The sequence below is a fragment of the Canis lupus genome, chromosome 23, assembly GCF_048164855.1.
Source record: "Canis lupus baileyi chromosome 23, mCanLup2.hap1, whole genome shotgun sequence".
In the NCBI taxonomy this organism is placed as follows: Eukaryota; Metazoa; Chordata; class Mammalia; order Carnivora; family Canidae; genus Canis; species Canis lupus.
Genome location: NC_132860.1, coordinates 13,874,441 through 13,902,405, shown reverse-complemented (window position 1 = coordinate 13,902,405; position 27,965 = coordinate 13,874,441). Strand labels below are relative to the sequence as shown.

General features: G+C 43.6%; 1 protein-coding gene and 1 long non-coding RNA gene across 5 annotated transcripts in view; one reads left to right on the top strand and one right to left on the bottom strand.

Moving 5' to 3' along the window:
- The window catches only part of SPON1 (spondin 1), a 251,096-nt gene that overhangs the window by 131,418 nt on the left and 91,713 nt on the right, over window positions 1-27,965 (top strand). For all 4 annotated transcript variants that reach the window (XR_012015539.1, XR_012015538.1, XM_072793985.1 and 1 more), the window contains exon 6: window positions 12,216-12,364. Coding sequence is in view for 2 of the 4 variants with exons in the window: in XM_072793985.1 (XP_072650086.1) it covers window positions 12,216-12,364 (149 nt within the window). In the remaining 2 variants the exon portion in view is untranslated. The remainder of the gene's footprint in view (window positions 1-12,215; window positions 12,365-27,965) is intronic.
- Window positions 17,616-23,177, bottom strand: LOC140614755 (uncharacterized). The gene is made up of 2 exons (XR_012015540.1): window positions 21,881-23,177; window positions 17,616-20,592 (listed from the first exon to the last, which is right to left on the bottom strand). It is a non-coding gene; the product is annotated as an uncharacterized lncRNA (long non-coding RNA).

Genomic DNA, 27,965 nt, shown 5'->3' with positions numbered 1-27,965 from the left:
TCTGAAGTGCCTGTTGCAGGGAATGTGCTCAATAAATGGTCGTGGTTGTAAGAATGATGGTATCTATAGTGATAACAGTGGCAACAATTATGATGACAATAACAAAGTCAGCACCCATAGCTTTGGGTGGAGGGGTGCTGAAGGATCATTTGTATTCTATAGGACTACTCTGCTTCCCAAAACAGGAAAAGTAGCCCCACCTGACTCTTGCCTAATCTCCCGACTATTATTTTATGGATGGCTGAGGCCATACACATAGTCTTGGTTAAATGAGCCATGTCTAGTTTCCCCAAAAGCAGAGCCTGACAAAAGGACTTTGGTGCAAGTAGTTTATGTAGAAGGTGATCCAGGAAGCAGGAGTGAAGGGCCTGGGGTAGAATGACAAGGGAAGAGGAAGAATCAACCTAAGAATATATTTTGAGGTCACTGGCATCAGTATACCTCAGAAAAGTGTACAGAATTGTCCACGAGCACCCACCCCTCCATAGGCGGAGAATTGTCTCCAGGAATACTAACTTCCCTGCACGTCAGGTGCTTGCTTGCTGGCCAACTGGGCTTTCAAAGCTCCAGAGAAGGCCTTGTGGCAGTAAATGGAAAGAAGCACAGTATACTTGAAGTGGACACTCACTCACAGCATGGGTGTCTCACACTTGCTACCACTTCACCATCAGCCTCCAGAAGATAGAACTGACTCCAGACAATGGAACCTGAGCTCTGAGGCTCTGCTGCTTGCTCCTGGGAACTAGTCCATTCACCTGATTCAATCTGCTGCTATTTTCTCACCACCTACTCCCCCCCATCCAATGGACTTCTACCACTCATCCCCTCCACCCCCAACACAGTGCTGACTGCCACTAGAACCACCACTACGCTGACCATACACCTTAGAAAATCCAACTCTCCTCTAAGACCTTGCCTTACTCTAATGGACAGACTCTGTGCATGTTCCAGGTTGCTCCCAATCTCTTCTTCCCTGGAGAAATAGAATATCAATATTAAAAGCAACCATTTATTGAATATTTATTATGTACCAGGAATTGTACTATGTTCATATGGATTTCCCTCTGCGTTATGCATAACAACCCTAGAAGGTGGGTGCTATCATTATTTCCATTTCAAAGAAAAGAAAACAGTCTTCAAAACTTTAGGTAGCTTGTTCAAGGTAACACAACTAGGAAATGGTGGAAACAGGAGTGTAATGATGACCTTAAACCAGTAGGAGATAGCCTGTTTCTTTCAAGGCATCTGATGTAAGGATAAACTGATACATATAAGGGCATGGATGAATCTCTAATGTATTATGTCAAGTTGAAAATGCCAGACTCCAAGGGCTACCTGCTGTATGAGTTATTTATACTATATTCTAGGAAAGACAAAATTATAGGAAGCAGAAACAGATCAGAGGTTGCCAAGGGCTGGGGATGGAGGAATGGAGTTGACTACAAAGAGGCACATGGCAATTTTTTTAGGTAGTAGAACTATTTTTTTTTAAGATTTTATTTATTTATTCATAAGAGACAGAGAGAGAGAGAGGCAGGCAGAGACATAGGCAGAGGGAGAAGCAGGTTCCATGCAAGGAGCCTGATGTGGGACTCGATCCAGAGACCATGGGATCATGCCCTGAGCCGAAGGCAGATGCTCAACCGCTGAGCCACCCAGGTGTCCCGGTAGTAGAACTATTTTTTTTAAGATTTTTATCTATTTATTCATGAGAGACAGAGAGAGGGAGGCAGAGACACAGGCAGAGGGAGAAGCAGGCTCCATGCAGGGAGCCCGATGTGGGACTTAATCCCAGGAGATCATGACCTGAGCCAAAGGCAGATGCTTAACTGCTGAGCCACCCAGGTCTCCCGGTAGTAGAACTATTTTATATCTTCCTTGTGATTGGTTACATGATTGCATGCCTTTGTCAAAATTCACTAAATGATACATTTGAAAGGATGACTTCTCTTGAATTTAAAATATGCTTTTATTTTTTAAAAAGGAAATAAAGCTTGGGATGCCTGGGTAGCTCGGCAGTTAAGCATCTGCCTTTGGCTTAGGGCATGATCCTGGAGTCCTGGGATTGAGTCCTACATCGGGCTCCCTGCATGGAGCCTGCTTCTCCCTCTGTCTATGTCTCTGCCTCTCTCCCTCTCTCTGTGTCTCTCACGAATAAATAAATGAAATATTTTTTAAAAAATTTTTAAAGATTAAAAGGAAATAAAGCAGATAGTAATATTCTCCTGATTGCCCCAGCAGTTGTCCAACTATGGGAATAGAAGGGAGCAAAAGTTGAAGTTTCAAAGACTGGGTGGCATAAATGAGCTTACGTGGTGGGAGCTCAGTATCAGGTTGCAAGGACCTGAAAAGAATTCAAGAAGTGGAAACCATGAGCTTGACTTTCTCAAAAACCCCGGAGGTGTAGGAAAGACAAAAGATAGGCCTTGTGGAAAGAGCATTGACGAGAAAATTTTTTTTTACTTGGAATAAGGAAATTTGAACCTCCTACTTCAAGGGAGAAACTCCTTAGTGAAAAAGATATGAAAGGTGGAGCTCATCCATGTATTTACCATCTCTAGCACTATTTTTTTCCTTTATGGGATCTGAGTTTACATCTGTTTTCATTTCCCTTCAGCCAGAAGTCCTTTAATATTTCATATACAGCAGGTATGCTAGTAATGAAGTCACTCAGCTTGCCTTTATCAGAAAGGTGTTTTAGTTACCCTCATTTTTATTTATTTATTTTTATTATTATTTTTTAGTTACCCTCATTTTTGAAGGATATTTTTGCAGGATATAGAATTCACAGTTGGGCAGACCGGGTGGCTCAGCAGTTTAGCACTGCGTTCAGCCCAGGGCCTGATCCTGGAGACCTGGGATCGAGACCCGTGTTGGGCTCCCTGCGTGGAGCCTGCTTCTCCCTCTGCTTGTTTCTCTGCCTCTTTCTCTCTCTCTCTCTCTCTTTCATGAATATATAAATAAAATCTTAAAAAAAAAAAAAGAATTCACAGTTGACAGTTTTTTATTTCTTTCAGAACCTTAGTGATATCATTTCATTGTCTCTTGTTTTTGAAACCAGCAGTCATTCTTATTTTTGTTTTTCTGATTATAATGTGTCCTATAGGCTCTGGCTGCTTCTAAGACTTTTTCTCTAGTCATCATTAACTGTTTTTGATGTGCATAAGTATAATTGTCTTGGTTTTTATCCTGTCTGCAGTTTATTGGGCTTCTTGGATATATAAGTTGATATTTTTCATCAAATTTTGGGTAATTTCAGGTATTATTTCTTTAAATATTTTCATAACTCAATATCTCTATCCTCTCCTTCCAAGATTCCAATAACCCTTATGTTAAGCAACTTACTGTTGTTCCAAAAGTCACTGAGACTCCTGTTCATTTTTTTCTAACATTTTTCTCTGCTTTTTGCTTTGAATTTCTATCACCCTATCTTTCCATTTATAGACCTTTCTCTTTGCCATATCCTAAAACAGATATTATATTTTCCAGTTCTAGATTTTCCATTGGGTTTTTTAAAAGTTTCTTTCTTGGAACACTTGGGTGGCTCTGTGGGTTAAGCATCCAACTCTTGATTTCAGGTCAGGTCTTGATCTCAGAGTTGTAAGATAGAGTCCCGCATCTTCTCCACACTGGGTGTGGGCCTGCTTGAGATTCTCTCACTCTCCCCTCTCCCTCAATCCATGTACTTGCACTGTCTCTCTCTCTCTATAAAAAAATAATAATAATTTCTTTGCTGAGAATCCTCCTCTGTTCACCCATTATGTTCATCTCTTCCTTAAATCCTTGAATTTGATAGTAGGTGTTTTAAGGTCCTTGTATAGCAATCCCAGCAAACCCATCATTTCAGGAACTCTTTCTTTTGACTGTTTTTTTTTTCCTCGTGGTTATGGATCATATTTTCCTGCTTCTGCACTTTTTAGTAATTTTTGACTATATGATGGACATTGATGAATAACTAGATTCATTATCTTCTTTTAAAGAGTATGGAGTTTCAATCTGGCAGTTGGTTAATTTACTGGTATATCTGCTTGTTTTACTTTCAAGGCTTGTTTTCTAAGCTTTGTCAGGGTAAGTCCAGACTAGCCCTTACTCTAGTGCTGAAGTATTTTTCTCCCAAATTATGCCTTTTCCTGGGTCTCAGGTGAATGCTCAGAATGGTCATCAAGTTGTCTTGAATATGGATGGTTGGAATCCGGTCCCTTCAGTATTATGTGACTTCTGCAATCTCCATTCAGCCCTTAGCTACCCAGTAGCTTTATTTCCCAAGCCTTTGGAGTTTTGTCCCGCACATGTGCGACTTAGTGTTTGCTCAAAGACCTAAAGGGACTCCTGTGCATGTTTCTGAAGTTCCTTCTCTGTGCAGCATCCTCCTCTCTGGCATTCTTGCCAGTAAATCCTATCTACCCGCAGAAGCCTCAAATTCCTATCTTTATCTCCTCAGCTCAGAAGATTGTCATGCTCTGTTGTACCACAAACCAGAAAATGTCTGGGACAAACATGGGGCTCACCTCTTCTGTTACCCTTCTCTCAGGGGTCATAGTGTTTGCCATCTATTTTCTAACATCTGAACATTGGTGCTTTATATACATCTTACGCACTATTTAGTCACTTCTGTTGTGAGGGCTAGTCTGGTGCCATTTATTCCATCAGAGTGAGAAGCACAAGTTGTGTGAGCATAAATAAATTTGGAGGGCGTCTGCAGACAAAACCATCATATTTTCTTCTCTATTTCATGTTGCCTTCAAGATAAAATAAAAACTTTTTTATTAAGACACTCATGTCTCTTCTGATTTGTCTGGTTGACTGGCTTTTTCATTTGATCATTCCTTCTTTACAAATACACACTGTCTCTCTTTCTCTCTCTACCTCGACCTACCTTATGGTTTCCCATGTACCTCTGACTTTCTCTTATGTCCTGCTTTTGCACAATTCTTGTCCTTCTACAAGAATACCTTCCTCTTTCCCCGTAATTGCCTTCCTAGCTCCTACTTACCCTTCAGAAGGTAGCTTAGCTGTCGTTTCCTCCAGGAAGCTCTCTCTGGTACAGTCTGGTTTGCATATCCCCCATTCGTGTTTTTATATCACTCTGCATTGCCTTTATGAAAGTTGTACTACGTATACTTTATTGAAATTACCTGTCATGACCTGTCCTCCATGCAGTCCACCTCATCTTCCAAACTGAACGTCTCAAGGGCCAGGACCAAGGCTGGATTCTGCTCAGAGTCTCCATGACCTAGCACAGATTTTGTCAAACTTTTTCTATAAAGGACCAGATAGTAAATACTTTAGGGTTTGCAGGCCAGGCAGTTTCTGTCGTAACTACTCATCTCTGCCATTGTAGCAGGAAAGCAGTCATAAATAATACATAAGTAACATGTAAAATATAAAACTTTATTGGGGGAAAAAAAAACAGGACATGGGCTGTGGCTTGTTGATTTCTAACCTAGCACGTAGTATGCCTAGTAAACATTTATTTAGTGAACGAATTAATAGAATAGAATATTATTAGAAGCCTCTAAGTAAATGCAAAAGAATATGATCCATTGTGTAAGTGCAAGTGTTTTCCCTGGAATGGAAAAGTGACATTTTTCTTAAGACCTTAAGGAAAGAAAAAAGGCTAGCTGAAGGTGAAGGTGAAGAGGGCAGAAAGAAAATTGAGGAATTTCTGGCCAAACCGACAGATCTCCCCATGCAGGGTTTTTTTTTTTTTTTTTTTTTCCAAGGAGGCCATGCCGGGAGGGGATCCTGAAAACCTGAATAGCTTGGTCAGAGTGAGTTCCTGAAGCCACCAAAGGCAGGAAGAGCCAGAGGGCAAGTACAAGCTGTGTCCTGGGCAGCACCCAGGAGCAAACCCAGAGGAGCCAAGTTCTGTAGCCAAATCCAAAAAGCATCAAAACCCAGGCAGATTCTGGAACTGAGCCTAGGGTGAGAACAGCAAGGGCCAGAAGAAAATGAGATCCAAGACAACTTTTATGAATAGGGCTGGCAGGCCGACCACATTTTTCTGCTTGTCACCAGCCACATGGTGCCTGGATAAGTCTGTGGATGGGTTGACCTGGGTCTTCTCGGAAGAGTTAAGTAACAAGGTTATCCACTCAGACATGAAAGGAGGACATGGGGATTGGAGAGGCAGCTAGCAGATCCATAAGGACCCAACCAGCACCTAAAATCAAAGATTTGCTGAGATATAGTGGGTGAGTTGTAGCAATGTAGACACCAAGGCTGTAGACGTCTCCAGTGAAGCGCTGTGAATGTCATGTCAAGGAAATGCACGGGGGACTTTTTGCGGGACTGAGATTGTCAGCGGAATGCAGCCTCTGACAAAGCAGGCCGGCAAAGCTGGGCCGTTGCTGAATACCTGCCACAGGTAGGACCCTTCAGAGAATCCATCTATGTGCAACACGCATCCTTCCACATGAGACAGAAAGCCAGGCACGGCTCTTCTTTTATCAGCAATGGCCTTTTCAGCTTTGTTGTGAATTTGGGCATCACTGGCAACTTAGCACCAGCCATGACAACAGAAAAGGTGTCAGAAGTGAGGGTACAACACGTATATTCAGGATGTCCCCCTGGAGGGGCTTTTCAACCGGGGTGTACCTGGTTGCCCATCAGTATCTCAGACTCACACATCTAATCATTTCTTCCTCTCAGCTTCCCACCTGCCTCTGTCCCATCTATGCTTCATCTAAACTACTGGGAATAAACGTCTAGACTCAGGTATGTGTAGGCCGCTAGAACACTACTGGAACCAGAGAGAGGTCTGCTAAACCAGACCTCTGGTTTAGACCTCTGGTCACCAGAGCTTTGGCCTTACCTGAGAGCCAAAAGGGTTGGCGATAGTCTCGGTCCTTGACCCCAAAACTGAAGCCCTAGTGTTTCCCCAAGGACCTCAGCCATAGCTCCCCCCACTCCCGCCCCCGAGCATCCCTTTAAGAAAGCCACAAGCATGTGCCCTGTCTCCTCCTCCCTGGGCCTTCTGTTACCTGTGGCTTCTCCCTCTCCCTCCTCCCTTATTTCCTGGAGGATGCTGGAGCCCCGTGCCTCACTTCTCTGTGTCCCAGCTAACTGGGTCCGCTGAGCCACCTCAGTCTCAGGCCCCAGACCACTGAGTCCCACTTGGATGATTCCCTCCTGGATTTTCTTTCAGCTTCAGGTCCTTGCATCTGACATTCTGACATCTCTACCCACCCATTCTAAACCAGACTGTCCTCCAATCACCTGCTCAGGTCTTTTTTGCTTCCCATGCCTTCCAGAAGCTTGTCTGGATCTGCTCCTGGACATCCTATTCGCATTTAATTTGACTGGCTAATATTTATTGAGCCTACTTTGTGTTCCAGCCACTAGTCTTGACTTCAGAACAACCCCTGGAGACTGGTCATGTCAATCTCCAGATGAAGAAACTGAGTTGAAGAGAGATTACTGATTACTTGTCCAGTCTAGAACTGAGCTTCAGAACTGAGCCTGGAATACACGATGGTCAGACTCAGAACCCAGAGCTTTAACTTACATGCCCACCCTGCCTTCTGAAGTCTGTCCAGTCTTCCCTCTTGTTGGCTCGTACCTCTGATCCCGTGTCTTCATTCCCTTTCCACTGCCCCTAAGTCCCACCCGACACAACTCACGCAAGAGAGTGTTGATGGGTCTCCTCACCCTGGGCCCTCTCCCTTGGCACCACTGGGTGTGGCCTGGATACAGGTGCGGTGCCTTGTGGTAGGGAGCGCAGCTCGGGCCCTTGAATCCCAGTGTCCTCTCTCATCCACTGTGCGATCCTGGGTTAAACTCACTTAACCTCTCTGAGTCTGGGTTTGCTCATGTGAAAAATGGGAATTCTTACAGCCTCTGTGTCAGAGCAGGCTCTCTTTTTTTTTGAGTGTTTAATGCAATAATGTAGGTCAGGCCTTGGCACAGTGCCTGGCACTTAGTAAAGGCTCACTGCATGTTAACTATTGTCATATGATTCTTCCCAGAAGGAAACTTCCATTATGTTTCTCCCTCTCGTGGTGGGTACTCAGCACTCTCCTCAACCCAGTCCTGACTTTCTTTTTCATCTTCCCTCTTTGCCTTCCATCCCTCCAGTCCACCAAACAGTCTTCTCTCTTCCTCGACCTCTCAGTGCCATGTAGGGAAAAGAGTGTGTGCTCCAGGGCCAGGGAGACCTGGAGTTGAACCCCCGGTTTTGACCCTTGCTGACTCTGTGAGCTTCGGCAGCTTCCTTAACATCTTTGGGTCTCAGTTTTCTTACTATAAAATGAGAATGAAGGTGTAGTGAGGGTCACACCTAGGACAGCATTACACCTGACACCTAGTAAGTGTTTAATCCTCTTATCTGTGTCATAATTGGAATTCCCACTTCTGTCCTGCCAGCCTTCCTAGGAAAGTTTCTTCTGGGAAAGTCTCTGCTGGGAAAGTTTCCTTGCTCCTCTGTCATCTTTTGGATTCCTCTCGTGGATTGGATTCCCATTACGCTTTCCATCCATAACACTATCGAGAACTTTGTATTGTACAGTTTTTTAAAATTTTCATAGTTCTTTCCAAAACTAGCCCAATTAGTTTGCGCAACTCTGAGAAATAGTCTGGCTAGTAATAGTTTTAATAGGCAAACTGAGGCTGTGATTCATGGGCATGCATGGAGGCCTGGAGCACAGTTCCTCTGGCTCTTGGTCACCAGTGCCTGTCTCCCTGTACCATTCTGCACCCGAGTCACTGCCACTCACCTGAAGTCATTACCTTTCTGATGTTGCAGATTGTTTTCCATGGATTCCTGCCTTCTCCCCCAGGGGCAGTAGAGTCTGCTCCCTCCCCGTAGCTAGCGCCTGGGAGATATCTATTTATGTGGTTGATATCATTCAGTGGGTTGAAATTTGAATTAATGTGGTAATTTGCAAGATCATTGTAGGAAATTAACAACTAAATTGATCAGAAAGTTGAACTGATACAATGACATTTTATTCAAGGGTAAGAAACCACAAAGATCCCATTCTTGAGGCACCTGCTTCTCTGTACTCATGCCTTTGGACTTTGATTCTTTGGATTTGGGGACTTTGGAGTTAGCAGCTCCATCCCCTCTGCTCTGCGTTCTTGTTTCTATAATATCCCTGACCATGCTGGATCCTAAGTAATCTGCTTAACCATCTGTTTCCCCACCCCCAGACTGTGAGTCCCTCCAGGACAAGCCCCTGTCCAATTCCTGTCGGTGTCCAGAACCTGCCACTGTGCTTGGCACACAGTAAATGGAAGTCGAATGAATAAATCAGAAAGACCCATCTGGGCCCATCCCCTCCTCTCCCTATGATTGTGCTCCGTCCTAGTCTCTTCTCTTATTTCACAATACATAGATTTCTTATTTCCTCTGCTGAATAAAAGGCAGGTTTCATGTTTTACTCATTTTTGTAGCCTCCCTAACAACCGGGAAAGGAGGAAACTCTAATTATTGAGTGTCTATTGTGTGCCAGTGGTGATTTCACATATATTATCTCATCTTTTAAAAATTTAATTTAATTCTTATATATGTCAGTAAGATAGGCATTCTCATCCTTGAATTACAGAGGAGGGGGCTGAGACTCAGGGAAATAAAATAACTGGAATTGGACCACATTGACATAGCTAGAAAGTAGCAATGCTGGCATTTGAATCCCTGTCTGCTGGTGTTAAGGCTAATGCCTTTCTTTTTTTGTTGGTGGTAGTGTTTGTTTTTTAACAGCATGCAGGTTAGCTGAGTGTGTTAGCCCAATAGGTGTCAGGAACTCTGCTGAGTTGAGACTTGAATTTAATCACACTGAATCAAATCTGTGTAAGCCTGCTCCGAAATGCTTCTCCCCTTTGATTGTTTGGATGAAATCCTGTTTTGCTTTGTTTTGTTTTTTAATAAATTTATTTTTTATTGGTGTTCAATTTGCCAACATATAGAATAACACCCAGTGCTCATCCCGTCAAGCGCCCCCCTCAGTGCCCGTCACCCAGTCACCCCCACCCCCCGCCCTCCTCCCCTTCCACCACCCCTAGTTCGTTTCCCAGAGTTAGGAGTCTCTCATGTTCTGTCTCCCTTTCTGATATTTCCCACTCATTTTTTCTCCTTTCCCCTTTATTCCCTTTCACTATTTTTTATATTCCCCAAATGAATGAGACCATATAATGTTTGTCCTTCTCCGATTGACTTATTTCACTCAGCATAATACCCTCGGATGAAATCCTTTGGAAAACATGCACTAAACTAAACTCACGGTGCATCAGACACAGTGCCAGGCACTGGGGACATAGCGCTGGGCCGTGGGGACATAGCGCTGATGACAGGTCACCTCGAGGACGTTACGGGCTGGCGGGCAAACAGACCTGAAGCAGTGATCGTACATGTGATCTGTGTGGGGAGACAGGAGACAAGACTTAGGTCAGTCTGGGGTGGGGGTGGGGGATCTTGGGGACTTCTGGGTAAATCATAAAGGAGGGATGACGGTTGGCCAAGCCAAGCGAGAAGAGAGCCACGGGCAACAGCATGTGCTAAGCCCCTGAGGTACAGAATTGTAGGCAGAATGGGTCTGGGAAAAGGGGGCATTTTGGTGGAACAAGGCAGAGGGAGCAAGAGATGCTGAAGCTGGTCTCTGTATGTTCACAGCATGAACAAAGGTCACGAGTGGCTCCCAGCCCTTGCCCCTGCGCAGAAGTAGTGCTCGTGGCTTGGATGACAGCTAGGACAGTCCCCTGGCTCAGGAAGTGACTTACAGAAAAAGCGGGCAGCACACCCGTCTGTCTTCTCTAGGGAAATGATGGATGAACAGTGTTTGCACCTCCCCGATGTGTAGGAACAATGAGCAAGCCATCGGCAGGCTGACATAGTGATGTCGGCTGCCCTGGGCAGGCCGGGAGGGGGGCTTCCCCGCGTTCCCCAGGCCCAGGGCTGATGTCAGCAGGATCGGGCCTTGTCCAGAGTGGTCTGCGTACATGCTGGGGTGGAGCAGAGTCCAGTCACGATGGCCACAGGGTGGTAAGCTGCAGGTACTGCATGTGGCACCTGGGTCCAGCCAGTTCGGGTTTTCCTCTGTGCTGTGCCCCCAAATGTTCTTTACCTCGGGGCTTTAGTAGCCAACCAAAGAATGGCTGAGACTGAACTGGCCTATGATGAATTGTATGTTATTTAGCCAGTAATTGATCACCGTGTGTGTGTGTGTGTGTGTGTGTGTGTGTGTGTGTGTGCGCACCCATCACGGGCAGAAACAACACCCAGCACAGTGCTGATGTTGACTCTCCATCCTCCCTCTGGCACTTTGAAAAGCCCTCAGTCAGTTTTGTCTTGGTCCTGTCCAGATGCTGTTCTGTTCTCCCCTGTGTCACCCCCAGGTTCCCTCCTGCACTCCCTATGGCCACCAGCCCCCGCCCCCACCCGTGATCCTCAGCAGAGGGACCAGTCCCTTCCACACATCCAGACTGCCTGCCCATCCTCTCACACGGCTGGCTTACCTGCCCTGCATCCTGGCAGGCACAGAAAAGCCAGCTCAAAGTCAACCAAGCTCCTTCCCGAGAATTGCCCAAGCCTGCTCCCCACTCACTCCCTCTACCCTTGGCTCCCCGCTCTCCCGCCACAGCTCTACAATCTCATTTTGCTCCATCTAATGCATTCTTCACACTGCTGCCTGGATGACTTATCTAAAATTCAAATGCGATCATGCCATTCCCCTGCTCAGGACCCTTCAGTGGTTTCAGACCCTTTCAAATGATATCCAAACTCCTGGAGCATTTCGAGCAGAGCCATCCATGAGCGGCCTCCTTCCTACCTCCCTGGCATCGCTTCCTGCCTCTCCCCTGACAGTTGGTGACACAGCGATGCTAAATTACTTATGGCTCCCCAAACACACAGTGTTATTTAATGCTTCTGAGTCTGCCAGAAATAGCTTCTCCTCTCTAGTCTGTCTTACAAATCTGATCAGCCTTTCAAAGTCTCACAGTCGTCCCCCTTCTCTGAAACGCTCCCCAACAGAAGTCATCATTCTGGGCTGCCTCTGTGTCTCTCTCAGGCATCTGTTGCTCTCCTGTCTGCACATTCCCAAGACCTTCTTGCTTCCAGGGATGGTCTTATTCCTCTCTGGACAGCACAGGGCCTAACACAGGTGCTTAGCCAGCACTGGTTGAATGATTGTCAAATGACACTTTGTTCCCAACATATAAGGGGCTCAAGTTTTAGCCACAGCCACGCTGATTACCTGCATCCTGATTGGCTTTCCCAGGTCGGGCCAATCACTGGTCTGCAATCATTGGTGGATCCCACTCCAAGAACTATGTGCTGTGGGAGTACGGAGGATATGCGAGTGAAGGTGTCAAGCAAGTTGCGGAATTGGGCTCACCCGTGAAAATGGAGGAAGAAATTCGGCAACAGGTAAGAAAATCAATCACAGAATGACCAAAAACCAGGAATGCAGCCAAAGCATCCCTTCGATTTCTTTCCCAGGGGCTTGATGTTTATAGTACAATGTGCTGGATGATCGGTGCCATTGGAAGCAAAATCTATTTGCTGAATTTGGGGGTTTCTGTCAAATTGAGGACAGAGTCACCCATGTCCATCTTGTTGTCTCAGATTTAACCTGACAGGATTTGCGTTTTCTCTAGTTTGGGCTAAAAGCTGCTGCTGTGGCCACGTTGGTGGGATGGCACGTCTCTGGTCTCCCGAGAGTCAGTGCAGTGACTTGGTTTTTTTCGATCCTTGAGAGGGTCAAGGGAGTGACCCCGAAGTCACCCAAACCAAAATCACCATTTCAAAATCACCATGAAAATAAGCTGTTTATCAGCACATGCTTCCTGTAACAATACCTCGAGGTGTTTGACAAAGTAGTGGGTCATTAGTCGTAATAGTTATGGATCGAAGCATCTTTTAGACACTATGTACCGTGTTACATGGACCCAGGAGCTAGACTATGTTCTAGGTCTCTCCTCATCCCATTGAGAGACGAGGGAGGAATCGGCCGTTGTTCTTTTGGATTTGTTTCACTAACAGTGCCGTCGTCCCTCATCCAAAGCACTAGAAAGAGGCCAAGGAGGAATCTGGAAAGAAGAGCTGCCATAGTTTTTCTATGGCCATTCACGGCTGTACTATGGAGAGGTGGGGGACCAGCTTTGACAACTCCCACCCACAGAAGCCCTTCAGGCCTGAAAGAGCGCAGTGGGCAACCGTGGCTCACTGCCCACAAGCGCTCAGAGGGGAGTAAGGAAAGAGCAAGCCATGCTTGGGATGTGGTCATTTCACAACACAGGTCACTGTGAGGCTGACCCACATCTGAGACCGCAGGAGGCCCTGGAGACACTGGGCCCGCGTCTCATGATGTGTATGTGCCCAGAGGCCTGAGCGGCACCGGAGGGCAAGCACAGCTGAGGGCCCTGGTGCTTCCCTTTGAAGTCTCCCATCGGGACTCCAAGCTGCCCACAAACTTTAAACTGAATGCAGCAAAGGTCACCCTAACTCCTCCTATAATCCCCTGAGGAATCTTTTTGGACCAGAGTCCAGAAATGCCCAGGAATTAGCTTATGTTTCTTATTAATTTGATTTAAAGCCTTTTCTACATTCTTGGGAAAAAAATGTTTAACCAGATGTTTTAAGACTGCATGCTATTCATCACAAGTGTATCCAACGAACTAGTTAGTGGTGTTTCTCTGACTCCGGATGCCATGCCTCATGACGGGCATCATTCATTCAGGCTAAAGCACAGCACAGACATCTGTGAAGCCATAGAAGGCTCCAGCTTCGTCCTCGTCAGCCCAGCCTGTCAGAAGGGGAGGATCCTTTGTTTGGGATCCTGAGGGACCATGTTCCTGGGTCTCAAGTGTAGGATTATGGTACACTGGCTTATCAAGTTCCATTGTGTGCTATGGTGTAAAAAAAAAAAAAGAAAAGAAAAAGAAAGAAAGAAAGAAAGAAAGAAAGAAAGAAAGAAAGAAAGAAAGAAAGAAAGAAAGAAAGAAGAAAGAAAGAAAAAAGAAAAGAAAAGAAAGAAAAAGAAAAGAAAAGAAAAGAAAAGAGAAAAGAAAAGAAAAGAAAAGAGAAAAAGTTACAAATACTAAAGTTTGCAAATAAATTAGGTCAAGGTCAAGGACATCTTCATAATAATGCCAGTCTCCTTCGTTGTCTTTTTTGAGAGATTTCTGGAGGGAAGAGAAATAGGTATGAATCATGAGAAACTGGGACCCGTTGTGCCAGCAAACATTATTTATCATGTGTCATAGCAGCACAAAGGTTGGAAGCTGATGGATGGGGCCCCCAGCCTTGGTGTGTCCCCCTCAGGAAAACATTCTTTGGTGTGTTCCTAACCAGCACACATGGGATTAGCTTCTGTGCCATGCAGTCTGCCTATCCCAGCTGGCTAGTATTCCTGACATTAAACCGTAATAATAAGTTTAATTATGAGTACTGTACTGGGGAATTAAAATTCCACTGAGCATATCTTGGGGTGTGTCACTGTCTTTCAGGCCCTCTGGTGCTGGATATCTACTCTCATGTCTAGCCTGGGAAGACGGTAGTATTATCTCAGTTTTACAGATAAGGAAACTGAGACACAGCCAATAGTTAGAGAATACTAGAACTTGACCCCAAATCTGCCTGGTTCCAACACTTGTACACAGTAGCACATATATAATTTGCAGGGCCTAGTGCAAAGTGGAGTCACTTGTTCAACTTAAGAACTCTAAGGTGGTGATACTGTGAATTTCACAGCATGGGGTCCTGGGAGTCTCCTGGTCACATACCCTTGAAGCTGGCCCTGCCCATCTACTTCTCTGCCCCCCAGAGAAACTCCTCTCACCAGCCCCTGAAATAATCCATTTCCAGAGCTCCACTAGCAGTGCATCAAGCCCCCCAGCCCCTTGGAAAGTCAGTCAGATAGAGTGATTTCCACTTCCAAACAATTCATAGTTCTCAATATTGTTCCCTGCAAACACATAATTTATTATAGTTTTGTGTAAGTCAGGTAAGGAACAACATAAAAAGGAGCAAGAATATGAATCCTCCTAGAATATAAAAGTGTCCTCTGAATAACTGGGAGTTTGTTTGAACAGATCTACAAACTAACACAGTGTTCTTAGCTTTTAATGCCTTATATCCTACCAATCGCTCTATCAAAGAACCTGAGTCCAACCGGGATGAAAAAAAGCCCTCTTTTCCCAAGAAAGACATTTATATGCTTACTAGCATTCTCTTATTATAGACTTATCGCTTGCTTGCAAGTTTCAAGGGCATTAAAAATCACAGTACATATTGTTGGAGGTAAATCTTATGCTAATGGCTTTCAAACACAAATGAACCAAAATAATAATCCCATTAGTAGTGGAAAATTGTAATAATATTATTGAGTATAAATTTTAGTGTTACTATAACTGCAAAACAACCAAGAAAATTAATGAAAAATCACAGTAGCGTTACTGGCTATAACACTGGTGGCCACAAAGAGTGGGGGGAAAGGCACAATCACACTCCTTAACAGAGAGACAGAGTGTCCTGGTGGGGAGTGGGGACTGTGGATTAGAAATACTGAGCTACCTACCATTTACAACAATATGGGTGGAACTGAGGGTATTATGCTGGGTGAAATAAGTCCATTGGAGAAAGACAATTGTCATATGGCTTTGTTCATATGTGGAATATAAGAAATAGTGAAAGGGTCTATAAGAGAAGGGGAGGAAAATGAGTGGGGAAAAATTAGAGAGGAAGACAAACCATGAGAGACTCCTAACTCTGGGAAATAAGCAAAGGGTTGCAGGAGGGGAGGTGGGTGAGGGGTTGGGGTTACTGGTTGACGGGCATTAAGGAGGATGCACGATGAGATGAGCACTGGGTGTTATACTATATGTTGGCAAATTAAATGTAAATAAAATAAAAAGAAAAGAAAAAGAAATCCTGAGCTCAGGCTAGACTGACAGGTCGCAAATCCGTAACCCAAGGCAGGTGGAGGCAGTAGGAAATGGTAGATCGCACTTGTAGGCAGACCCAGGAACTCGAAGTGAGCTGATGTATATATACTCACTGTTATGAAAACGTTGCACTGAGTCCATTTCCACGTTATCCAGCACACCCCTAGTCATGTGTACTAGGTGTCTGGTCCTCTGCCAGATGCGGCTCAAAGATGGTCCCTCATTCACCATGTTGGTCATGCTAGAAACCTAGGCATCACCCTTGATTCTGTCCCCTGCCCCAACTTTCTGCCTTCTGTCCTAAATTCATCCAGTTCACTTCCTTAACATCAAGGCTCCATCTAAGCCATCCTCATCTCCTGCCTGAATTATCACACTAGTTTCCTGGTCTCCCAGTCTCCGGTCCTCCTTCTCTTATCCACACTGCTCCAGGACCATTTCAGTAAAACACAAATAAGATTATGCCATTCGCTCTGACACAGATGTCCTCATTGACCCAAAGAAAAAGTCCAAACTCCTTATCATAGCTTGAAAACCCTCCGTGATCCAGCCTTGTCTCGCCTCTCCCATCATATTTCTTGCTGCAGCTCTAAGCTTTGCCCAGCCAGAACCTCTTTTATTCTCCCCAAAGAGGCATCTGGGTGTTCCCCCAGCCTAGAACATCTTCCAGCTTGCCTTCACCTGGTGGACTCCTAAGTATCCCTCCATGCTCAGCTTACATGTTGCTTCTTCCCAGAAGCCTTCTCTAATTCAGGACCAAACGGGCGCCCTTGCAGGGCGCTCACACAGGGCCTGATACTCCCCTGTCATCACCACCTTCACATTTACTGTAGGCCCTTGTCAGATGTTTCTCCATCACTAAAGAGCAAAGTTCCAATCTGCAAAGTTCCACGCTTTCCATCGGCGTGTCTTCTGAGCTGGGCAGAGTGTTAGCTGCTTCATGAATGTTTCTTGAGCGTATTCATTTATTCACTCAACTTTACTGAATGCCAGCTAAATGTGAGGCATCACAGATGCAGCAGTGAGCAGATGATTCCCTGCCTTCGTGGAGTCTCTGTTCTAGCAGGGGAGACAAGGACAAAATTAAATATTTAGAAATTAGGGTAAGTAAAAAGAAACCAAGATGAGATGACACAGAAAGCAGTGTTAGGGAGGGACTGGGAATTGAGGTGTCCAGGAAAGATCTCCCCAAAGAGTAGCCCTTAAGCTGAGACCCAAAAGAAAAACATAAGGAAAAGGTCATTCTAGGTGGTGACAACAGCATATGGAAAGGCCTTGAAATGGAAAAGTGCTTTCAGACCCAAGAGAAGGGACACCTGGATGGCTCAGTGGTTGAGCATCTGCCTTTAGCTCAGGGTAGGATCCCAGGGTCCTGGGATCGAGTCTGCATTGGGCTCCCCACGGGAACCCTGACTCTCCTTCTGCCTATGTCTCTCATGAATAAATAAATAAAATCTTAAAGAAAAAAAAAAAAAAGACCCAAGAGAAGACTGGTGTGGCAAGAGGAGAGGGAGGGAGGGAGGGCAAGTGTGGCCCAGCATGAGGCCAAGTTGAAGAAAAATTTGCAGGTAGGGTGGAAGAGGCAGGTCCCTGAATATCCAGTCTAATAAGGTACTTAGACTTCAGGGGACTCTGTGCATCAGCCGGGGAAATGCAGGCGTTGGACTATGACAATCCCTAATGTGCCATTTCCTGAACCTCCCCAGGCTTTAACAGCCCCTGTCCCCGCCATGGCCAGAGACGCGTGTTAGCTTCCACGTCAGATGTGGAAGCTGGGTCCAGAGCCCCTTCCCTGGGCTTCCTTAGCTCCCTCTGCAGCCCCGCTCCTCGACTGGATCATCTCCACCATTTCCTTCTCTGTCTCCCCAGGTAGGCGGTGTGTCCCCTGAATCAGGTGTCACCTGGTTTTCCTCACTGCTGGAGTCTCTTTTTCAAACCCACCCCTGCTTCTGTCCATACCTACTCTGTTGCTTTAGTATGGTTTCTTTTTATCACTTCAATTTTAAACATGTCTAATTGTTTCTTTCAGATTATTATCTCAGGGTCTTAGGGATTAATCTTCCTTTGAACTGAACTTGGTATCTCTCCCCATCTCTAGTTTCCTCATTTACTTATGGGCTGTTCTCACACCTGCAGCAGATGCTTTTCTTTATTTTCTGGTGGGCATCCTATGTGCTCAAGTGGTGATGGTTCCTTGGGGGTAACATCGTATTTCCATCTTGTCCACCCACATTTTTATGTCATTTCTCAGTGTGGAGATCCCCCCTGAAGGCCCAGCGTAAATATAGACTCTACATTTAAGAGAGAAAGAGAGAGAGAGAGAGAGAGAGAGAGAGAGAGGCAGGCTGGGGCTTCCATTCCCCGCAGGAGAATTTTCATTCAGGGGGCCAGGACACAGGACAAGCGTCCTTGCCACCTTCCTAAGGTGGTTGGTGGGAAGTGGCCCCACTCCCTGTTCAGGAACCAGGCAGCCCTTTAGAATGTCCAGCCTAATGCAGTGGGGGGCAGGGGGAGGGCCTTGGGGGGGGTGGTCTTCCCACATCTCATCTCATACCACCTCAGGACTTGCCCTTCTCTCCTCATGTGGCTTTAAAACCCCTGCCCCTGGGGCCCGCATCCCAGGCCATGGCCCAAGCAGGCCACCATGTGCGAGTGCCTGTTCAAACTTCCCTCCCCGTTGCTGGCATCCAGGAAATTTTTCTAAATTTGTCTAAGTTTTTAGTTGTATATTTTTTAAAATCTGCCTATTATATTTTGTCTTACATTTTTATGTGTTTGAAGCAGGAGGGAGAAAGCTGGGCTTTTGTATCAGCTGAGTGTCTCGTGTTTCCAGATATCCACCTAACATCTCCAGCACCTAACACGGTGTCTCATGCATAGCAGGTGCTCAACAAATATCTGAATTGGTTAATCGACAAGCAAGCCATGAATGTTTCTTGCATAAAACCTTGAGGGTTAAATGGCCACTTACTCATAGAAAATGCCCCCCCCCACCTAAAAAAAAAAACACTCCAGCTTTTATATATCCTTGGATTCAAGACTTCTGTGACTGTAAGAGGTCAGATAATGGTGAGCCCTAAAGAGGGCATTGATTATTTCATTTCAGGAGGCCTTGATTTGGCAGATTACTTAAGCCAGCCGGCAGGATTGTCACACCACCTGTGGCATAAGAATCAATAAATTAGCAGGTGTTCTTTTTCTTTAAAGTTAATATAGTGTATAGGGCTCTGGGAACGGACAGGAAGGGCTTGAGAATTTTCCTTTCTCATCTAATCCTTTAAAACATTTAAATCATATGTCTACCGAACATTTGTTTTTCCTGATTTTTTGTTTCTAAAATTTGATCTCTTTCTTCTAATTAAAACCCTTGCCTTATTTCTCATGTTTTCCATGGATCGTGACATGCTGCCTCGTTTGGTTGAGAAAGTCACTCAAACCCACACACATACACACACGCACACTCATTACCAGTTTTTGTTTATAATAATAAAGCTCCAATGATCTTCAGTACTTGTGAGAAGTAGTATTGTATAATAACTAAAAGCATTGGCTGTGAACCAATATTTCCTGTGTTCAATGCTGGCTCTGTCACTTACTGTGTGACTTTGGCAAGTTAGTTAACCCCTCTGTGACTCCGTTTCCTATTCCATGAGATGAGGGTGGTAATAGTACCTCTTCAGAGGGTTACTGTGGGGACAGAGTGCTCTGATGTGTGTACAGTGGTTGGGGCAGAGCCTTCCTTGTAGAAAGTGCTCACTGAATGCTATCTATCATTGCCATGTTTTCATTGTTGGGTCTCCGTTTCCTCATCAGTGAAATCAGAGGTTTGTCCTTGGATGGAAAAGCCTCTGCAGGTGTTAGAAAAACTAGTGATAAAAAAAAAAAAAAAAAAAAAAAAAAAAAGCTAGTGACTCTAATTGTTCATTATGTTACTCCTCAGCCTGAGAACACCCACAGGATGAGGACATAACTCCTTTCCCATCCTCCAAGCTCTGCCTCTGCCTGCCCCTCTTACCCTGCTTAGTAATGCCATCTCCCTCTCAATATATACCCTACCCGTCTGTCCCAAAGTTGACCCTAAGCAATTTAAGGACAAAAACCACATTGTCATATCAAAAAGGAGCCGCGGCAAAACTCCATACCCATTCCAACGCTTTTCTTGTCCTCAGACTCTTCTTCTTCCTTGGAATAGCCTTATCTGGGTGTCTGCCGGAGCTAGTTCAGTGCTATCTCCAGAATAAGGTCGAGGCAACTAAAATCAGGAGATCTCCTCACATGCAATAGGCCACACCCATGGTTGGAAATGCAGGCAAGGCTCCCAACCTAAGGAAGGAGGCGGTCTAATGAAGCTTCTTGATTATAAGTAACAGGAACCTACTCAAACTAACTCAAGAAAGAAAGGATACTTTATTGTAGGGATGATGTAGAATTTAAGAGAATACAGGTTAATACTGAGTGCAAAAAGCCTCATGAGAGCTGGAACTGGAAGACATCAGGCTGAGACAAATTAATCACTCTTCCCCCTATGATAACCCCACTACCTCCCAGAATCATATTCACATTTTCTATCCATGTGAATCTCTTCCCCCATCCTTTCTCAATAGACCTGCTGTCTCTGCTTGCTTATGTTGTACATGGCCCCAAATGTTGGCCGTAGAACTTTGTTCCTTGCCTTCTCATAGCCATCTGAGCTGTTTTGGAGACTCTTAGCTGAAACGTTAGAAAGACAATTGATCATTGGACAGTCAGTGCACAGGCATCCGCGTATCAGGTATCTACCCCAGTCCAGTTAGTGGTTACCCCCATGTAAAGAACCACCCAGTCTGTTACTCCATAGAGGAGCTGTGGGCAGGGCAGATTATACTAGAAAAGGAATGGAAAGCAGAAGGTAAATTGACATTTCAAGGTAGCAGTGGCTTGGCCAGAATTAGGGCAAGTCACTGAACCCTAGCCAAAGGACCAGAATTCAGGGCAGCATGTCAGTCCTGCAAGAGAGAAGGAAAGCACTAAAGAGAACAGAGACAGCGTGAAGGAGAGGAGAGGTTGACAGAACATTGGGATGCAGAGCTAAACCAACTGGGCAAGAAAATGCTAAGTCTAGAGATTGGTTCAGCCATTGAAGTGGGACTAGGAGGCATTGTTAGAACCAAGCATGAGGATTTGGGAAAAGAGAGAGCAGAGAAAGAATATGGGCATGGAGAACACTGTCAAGACTACATGGTGCCCGTGCCACCTGCTGCCTTACCTTGTTACTTAAAAACCATGAACACAGTACAAGGCAAATAGGTAAGCTTTAATGTGGCTTCCTAAGTCTTTGACCTTGAGTAGGTCACCTAACCTTCACTGAGCCTTAGAGTCTTCATTTGCAAAATGGTGATGATGAGAATATGAACTGCCTATGTTGGTTATGAAGTGATAGGTGTAATCATATACATATAGTGCCTGTCAAAGTATAAGCCCATTGTTACTCTTATTATTGGGACAGGAAATTAAATTTGAAGGATTTATCATCCTCTTTTCCTCTCACCTTCTAAGATGCTCTGGTTTACTGGGTGGGAATGCAACTGGAAGAGGTAAACTGTGGTACACAGAAGCTGCTAGAGAGTGAAGACTAGGAAAGAGAAGTGAGGGAAGGGAGTCTGGGAAGCTGAGGCAACATGAGAATTTTAAGGAGTGAGAACAGACATATTCGAGCAGCTGCCATTTGGAGTAGAAATCAGACAGAGAAGGAAAGGGCCAGAGAAGACTTTTTGTGAATTGAATTTCTACAAGAAGAGCCATCGAAAGGTAATATTTAACAGTCCACTTTGCAAAACATTGTGTGAGGTCATTGACCCTCTGCTGCCTCCTCAAGAAACATTCAGTAAAGACCTGCAGTGCCTTTCAAGCTTCTTAGAGTCAGATTGGGTAGATCCTTGTAGGTATGTCACCCATCTGCCCAAGGCCCCCCAGGGGTGCCGAGTTTTATTTGCTTCCACATGAATATCACTACCCATACCTCCTTTGTCCTTCACATCTCAAGACTTCACTCCATAGAGTGTGTCCAAGCAGGCATGTGGTCAATAGAAATCAGGTGATTCTAAGGGTGGGGATCGAGAAAGGAGTTAAAGATTCCCAGTCACAGACACTTGATACGGAAATTAGAACATCCTCTGAAAGGTGTGATTTCAGTTATATGAAGCTCTTGTTTGCTTTCAGTTGAGTCTTCAAACAAATCCAAATCACAGTAGGACAGGCAGCCAAAGTGATTCAGCAGAGCCTGTTCTTTAATAAAACTGGCGCGGGCTGCCTTTGCTGGAAGGAAGCAGAGCCTGCCTCTTAGCAGCAATTCCCAACCTCCGCAGTTTTCCAGCAGAGCGTCACTGATCCCTGGAATTTTTCCAAAAGTCTATAAGAGAAATGGGGGACTATTTTATTCAAAACTTATAGGTTATTTAACTTGCTAAAAAAATCTATTTTTACAACTGAGCCCAAATATGGCAAACAGAAGGCAAATTTAAAGGGGGTATAATTAAAATTGGTCGCCTTAATATTTAAAGAGCAGTTTGTCAATATCTGTCAACATTGTATATTTTCTTTTTCCTTCCTGTGGCAAAAAAAAAAAAAGCATAACATGATATTTACCACCTTAACTATTTTTAAATGTTCAATAGTGTTGAGTATATTCACATCATAGTGTGTATATTTTCCTTATAAGTCAACATAGTAATTATCTAGGAACTAGTCTTCCAGAAATTTTCTCACACAAAGGTATATGAGGAAAGACATTCATTGCAACATTGTTTATAGAAATAAGAGATGGAAAGAAGCAATCTTTTATCAATAGGGAGCATAGTGAAAACTCTGGCTGTTTTTATATAGTTCAATACCATGCGGCAATTAAAAAGAGTAAGGTAGATGGGTATGTACTGACTTAGAACATTCCCCCAGTATATATTGTTGGGTAGAGAAAAGCAGGACAGTGTCTCTAGCTTGCTACCATCTGGGAAAAAAAGGCAGCTGGGTCAGAGCCAAATGATGATATGCACATACAACATTTTATGTGCATAGAATATCTCTATGAACATACACCAGAAACTCATTGTCTCTAAAGCAAACTAGAAATGTATGAGCCAGAACTGAAAGGTGTGTTCACATTTTATCATATACCCCTTTGTACTATTTATATGTATACATGTTACCTTTTTAAATGAATGTTATTTAAATAAAGAAAACTTTGATTCAAAACTGAATATTGTAAAAAATATTTGCTCCCCCAAATAAATGAAATAATTTTTTAAATTATAGAGTTGATTCTATGGAAATGAAAAATGAACTAGCCAAGAAGAGCCAGAAAATGTCAGAAAGATAGTGATGATTGGAGGGGAAGACGGAGGGACAACTAGCCAAATCAAATATTTGCAAATGATATATCCAATAAAGGGTTAATATCCAAAATATATGAAGAACTTCTACGATTGAACATCAACAAAAGAAGTAATCTGGTTTTAAAAATAGACATGTAGAGGGCTACAGACACATGGAAAGATGCTCAACATCACTAATCATCAGGGAAATGCAAATCAAAACCACAATGACTACAAGCACGAGTCAGAATGACTGGTATCAAAAATATAAGAAATAACAAATGTTGGTGAGGATGTGGGGGACAAACAACCTTTATACAGTATGGGTGGGAATATAAATTGATACAGTCACTGTGGGAAACAATGTGGAAGTTCCTCAAAAAATCAAAACTAGAAATACCATATGATCCAGTAATTCTACTATTGAGTATTTACCCAAAGAAAACAAAATATTAATTCAAAAAGATATAAGCACTTCTATGTTTATTGCAACATTATTTGTAATAGTCAAGATATGGAAGCAATCCAAGTGTCCATTGATAGATGAATGGATAAAGAAGATATGATATAGGGCAGCCCAGGTGACTCAGGGTTTATTGCCACCTTCAGCCCAGGGTGTGATCCTGGAGACCTAGGATCAAGTCCCATGTCAGGCTCCCTGCATGGAGCCTGCTTCTCCCTCTGCCTGTGTCTCTGCCTCTCGCTCTCTCTCTATCTCTCATGAATAAATAAATAAAATCTTTTTTAAAAAGATATGATATATGATATTTTATATATATGATTGGAGGGGAAGTCTCTCTCTCTCTCTCTCTATATATATATATAGAGAGAGAGAGAGAGATACAATGGTATATTACTCAGCCATAAAAAAGGATGAATTGTGCCATTTGTGGCAGCATGAATGTTACTAGGGGATATTATGCTAAGTGAAATAAGTCAGATAAAGACAAGTATCATACAATTTCACTTATATATAGAATCTAAAAAACAAAACAAATTAATAAACAAAAAGCAAACTCAGACCTATGAATATAGAAAACAAACTATTGGTTTCCAGAGGGCAAGGGGTAGAAGTAATGGGTATAGTGAGTGAAAGGGAGTGGGAGTTACAGGCTTCCAGTTCTGGAATGAATAAGTCACAGGAATAAAAGGCACAGCACAGGGAATATAGTCAGTAGTACTGTAATAGTGTCATATGCTGACAGATGGTAGCTACACTTGTGGTGAGCACAGCATAATATATAGAGTTGTTGAGTCACTATGTTGTACACCTGAAACTAATGAAACATTGTGTGTCAACTATACTCAAATAAAAATAAATAAATAGATAAAAATAAAACTACATTTTAAAACCACATTAACTAAAACTGTGGGAAACCAGCATGAGTAAAGAGATAAGTAGAATCTAACAGAAACTACAGAAATAAAACCAAATTCACTTGCAAGTATATAAGAAACTTATAATCTCCTATCAGTTAAGGAAAGATGGATTATTTAATAAATGAAGCCATGGGGAAAAAATAATTTGCTCTGTAACTCAATCCTTAAACTCCAGATATAGCAAATATGTAAATATTAAAATGAAGACATGGGGCACCTGGCTGGCTCCAGTCAGGAGAGCATGTCACTCTTGATGTCGGGGTTGTGAGTTTGAGCCCCACGTTGGGTATAGAGATTGCTTAAAAGCTTTAAGGGGCACTTGGATGGCTCAGTCAGTTAAGCATGTGCCTTCAGCTCAATTTAGGATCCTGGGGTCCTGGGATCCATCCCTGTGTCAGGCTCTCTGCTTGGCCAAGAGTCTGCTTCTTCTCCCTCTGGCCCTCCCCACCCCTGCTCGTTCTCTCTCTCTCTCTCATGAATAAATAAAGAATCTTTTAAAAAATAAAATATTTAAAAATAAATCATAAAATAAACATTTTAAATGAAGATATAAAAGCACTAGAAGAAAACATGAGAGAATCATTTTTAGAATCTAAAGCAAAGTCCTTTGTAAGCATGTCGCAAAACACAGAGGTCATAAAACAAAAGACTGATTAAGCTAAAAACAACTTTTTAATTCTAGGAAATACTTGAAAATGTTAAAGGTAAAGGACAAAGTGGAGGGAAATATTTGTAGCCTATACAATAAGCAGAGGGCTAATTTCTTTAATATATAAAGAGTTCTTAGGGGTTGCTTTAAAAAATCAATAAAGTAATAGAAAAAATTATCAAAACACTTGGAAATTAGATGGCTTTTAGTTACTTTAGAAGATGCTCAACCTCACTCACAATTATAAAAATCAAATTCATTCAACAGAGCTGCAATTTTTGATCTATTAGGCTTTTGATAACCACATGTTGACAGAAGTATAGGAAAGGAAACCCTTTCCAAGCTGATTGTAACAGTACCAATGGGTACAACTTTGCAGAGGGTACATTTCTCTGACTCAGTTAATATCCAGGAATTTATACATGCAGAAAGGCTCACACATAGGAATGTGCTATTTACTGAACACTGTAACAGAAAAAGTGAAAAAATTTAAATATCCATTAATAGGGGACCAGTAAAATAAAAATGAGAATCTGAAATTAAACATTGCCAAGACAAACCGTTTCGTTAAAAAAGAAAGCGAAGCAGAGTATTTATAGCGTGCTCCATTTGCATTTTTTTAAGATATATGCCTACATCTCCTGAAGAAGATGTGTATAAGAACATGAATAGTGGTTGCCTTGAGGGTGGGGAACTGAGAGATTATGGGATGGGAATAGGAAGGGAACTTTCCATAATATTCCCAAGGTGCCTTTTGAATATTGTACCATATTTTTGCAATATCTACTCAAAAAAGTGACTATTCTTTTTTTTTTTAAGATTTTATTAATTTACTTAAGAGAGAGCCTGTGCAGGCATAAGCAGGGGGAGGGGCAGAGGGAGAGGGAGAAGCAGACTCCTTGCTGAGCAGGGAGACCAACTCAGGGCTCAATCCTAGGATCCCAAGACCTTGAGATCCCAGGATCTGAGCTGAAGGCAGACACTTTAACCAACTGAGCCACCCAGGCACCCCCCAGAAAGTGATTATTCTTATCATTGAAATAAGAAAGAAATAAGCCAAACACCCCCAGCCTAGGAATCTTTAAAAGACACCATATAAGGAAGCATACCATGTGGTCTTAGTAGATTGTTCTATCCTGGTAATCAACAGAGCTTGTCTAGACTTGCCAATGTGGTACCAATGTGCCCTGAAAAGCCCCACTAGTTTCCTGGGGTCAGAGGTACAGATTGATAATCCAGGTGGCCAGAAGCAGTTTATTCAGAAAATATAAATCCTAAACCAAGGAAAAAAGGTCAAAGTCGGTGCCTGGCCTTAGGTCTGAGGGGTGAGGACACCAACAGGAAATCCAGGGAAGGGTTTGGGAAAGGGCTGTGATGTGCCCAAAGCCTATTGTGGTGTGTTGGCAGCCACATGGCTTAGGACAGCCTGATGTCTGAAAGGGTCAGAGGGGACCAGCCAGAGCCTTTGTCAAGGCTCCAGAAGTGATCACAACTACCGCTTCTTTACCTTTATAACCACCAGGCAGTAGGTCTATGTGCTGAAAGTGTTGAACACTCTGCAGAAGAGAGAACCTAGTCAGTGGAGCGTCCCACATTCACGGGCCCTGCTGGGGCCTCTGCAAGCCTCTCTCGCGAGAGTGTGAGCTAAGTCAGCATTACTCAGAGTGTGGTCTACGAGGTGGTGCCTGCCTGCAGCCCATTTGCTACCAGTCCATGATGCACTAAGTCCAGAAGTTAAGAAGAAGCATTTGCAAATAGCACTTTAACAATGTCTAATGAAACTAATAATCGGGACCCCTGGGTGGCTCAGTGGTTGAGCATCTGCCTTCGGCTCAGGGCGTGATCCCAGAGTCCTGGGATGGAGACCCTCTTTGGGCTCCCTGCATGGAGCCTCCTTCGCCCTCTGCCTATGTCTCTGCCTCTCTCTTTGTGTTTCTCATGAATAAATAAATAAAATCTTTAAGAAAAAAAAAAACTAATAATAGAAAAAAATCAGAACTTGGACTTGGTACATTTTTACTTTTTTTGCTATTACATTTTAATTTTACCAAAATACAGTCTGCAACAGATTATGTAATTTAAAAACAGTAACAACAAGCCGATCTTTCACTACAGAATTGAGAAGCATTGTTTTCGAGGCAGAGTCATTTCCTTACCCTCAGGGTCTGAGTCATGATCTAGAATAGCATAGATGTTCCCAAATATTGACCACAGTCCACAAATTTTTTTGAAATGAGAAAACCATGGCCTGGAAAATATATGTGACTTGCCCAGATGGTAATGGCAGCACAGATCCTTACCGCAGGACTCCAGACTTCCATTCTGATGCGTTCTCCAATCTCTGCTAACAGACAGGAAACATAGGCAGCCCTGAAAATCTCATGCTATTGTATGTACTCATCCAGAAAACTTAGTTTTCACTAGACTCTTTCTGAGACAGTTTACAGATAGACTTTCCAAAGAACATTTGCCATCTGGTGGTAAAAAAGGTGTATGCACTTCTCATAGACTTCATTCATTCATTCATTCATTCATTCATGTGTCAAGCACCATATTTGGGAAATCACATGTCCTTAAGAGGCTCATGATCCCTTGAGAAACGTTGACATGGAAATAGGTGATGGCAACATAGCATGACTTGGGCAGGGAAAGTCAGTACAGGGCATACTGGGAGCACAGAGCAGGATGTTCCCTGCTTCAGAAAATGG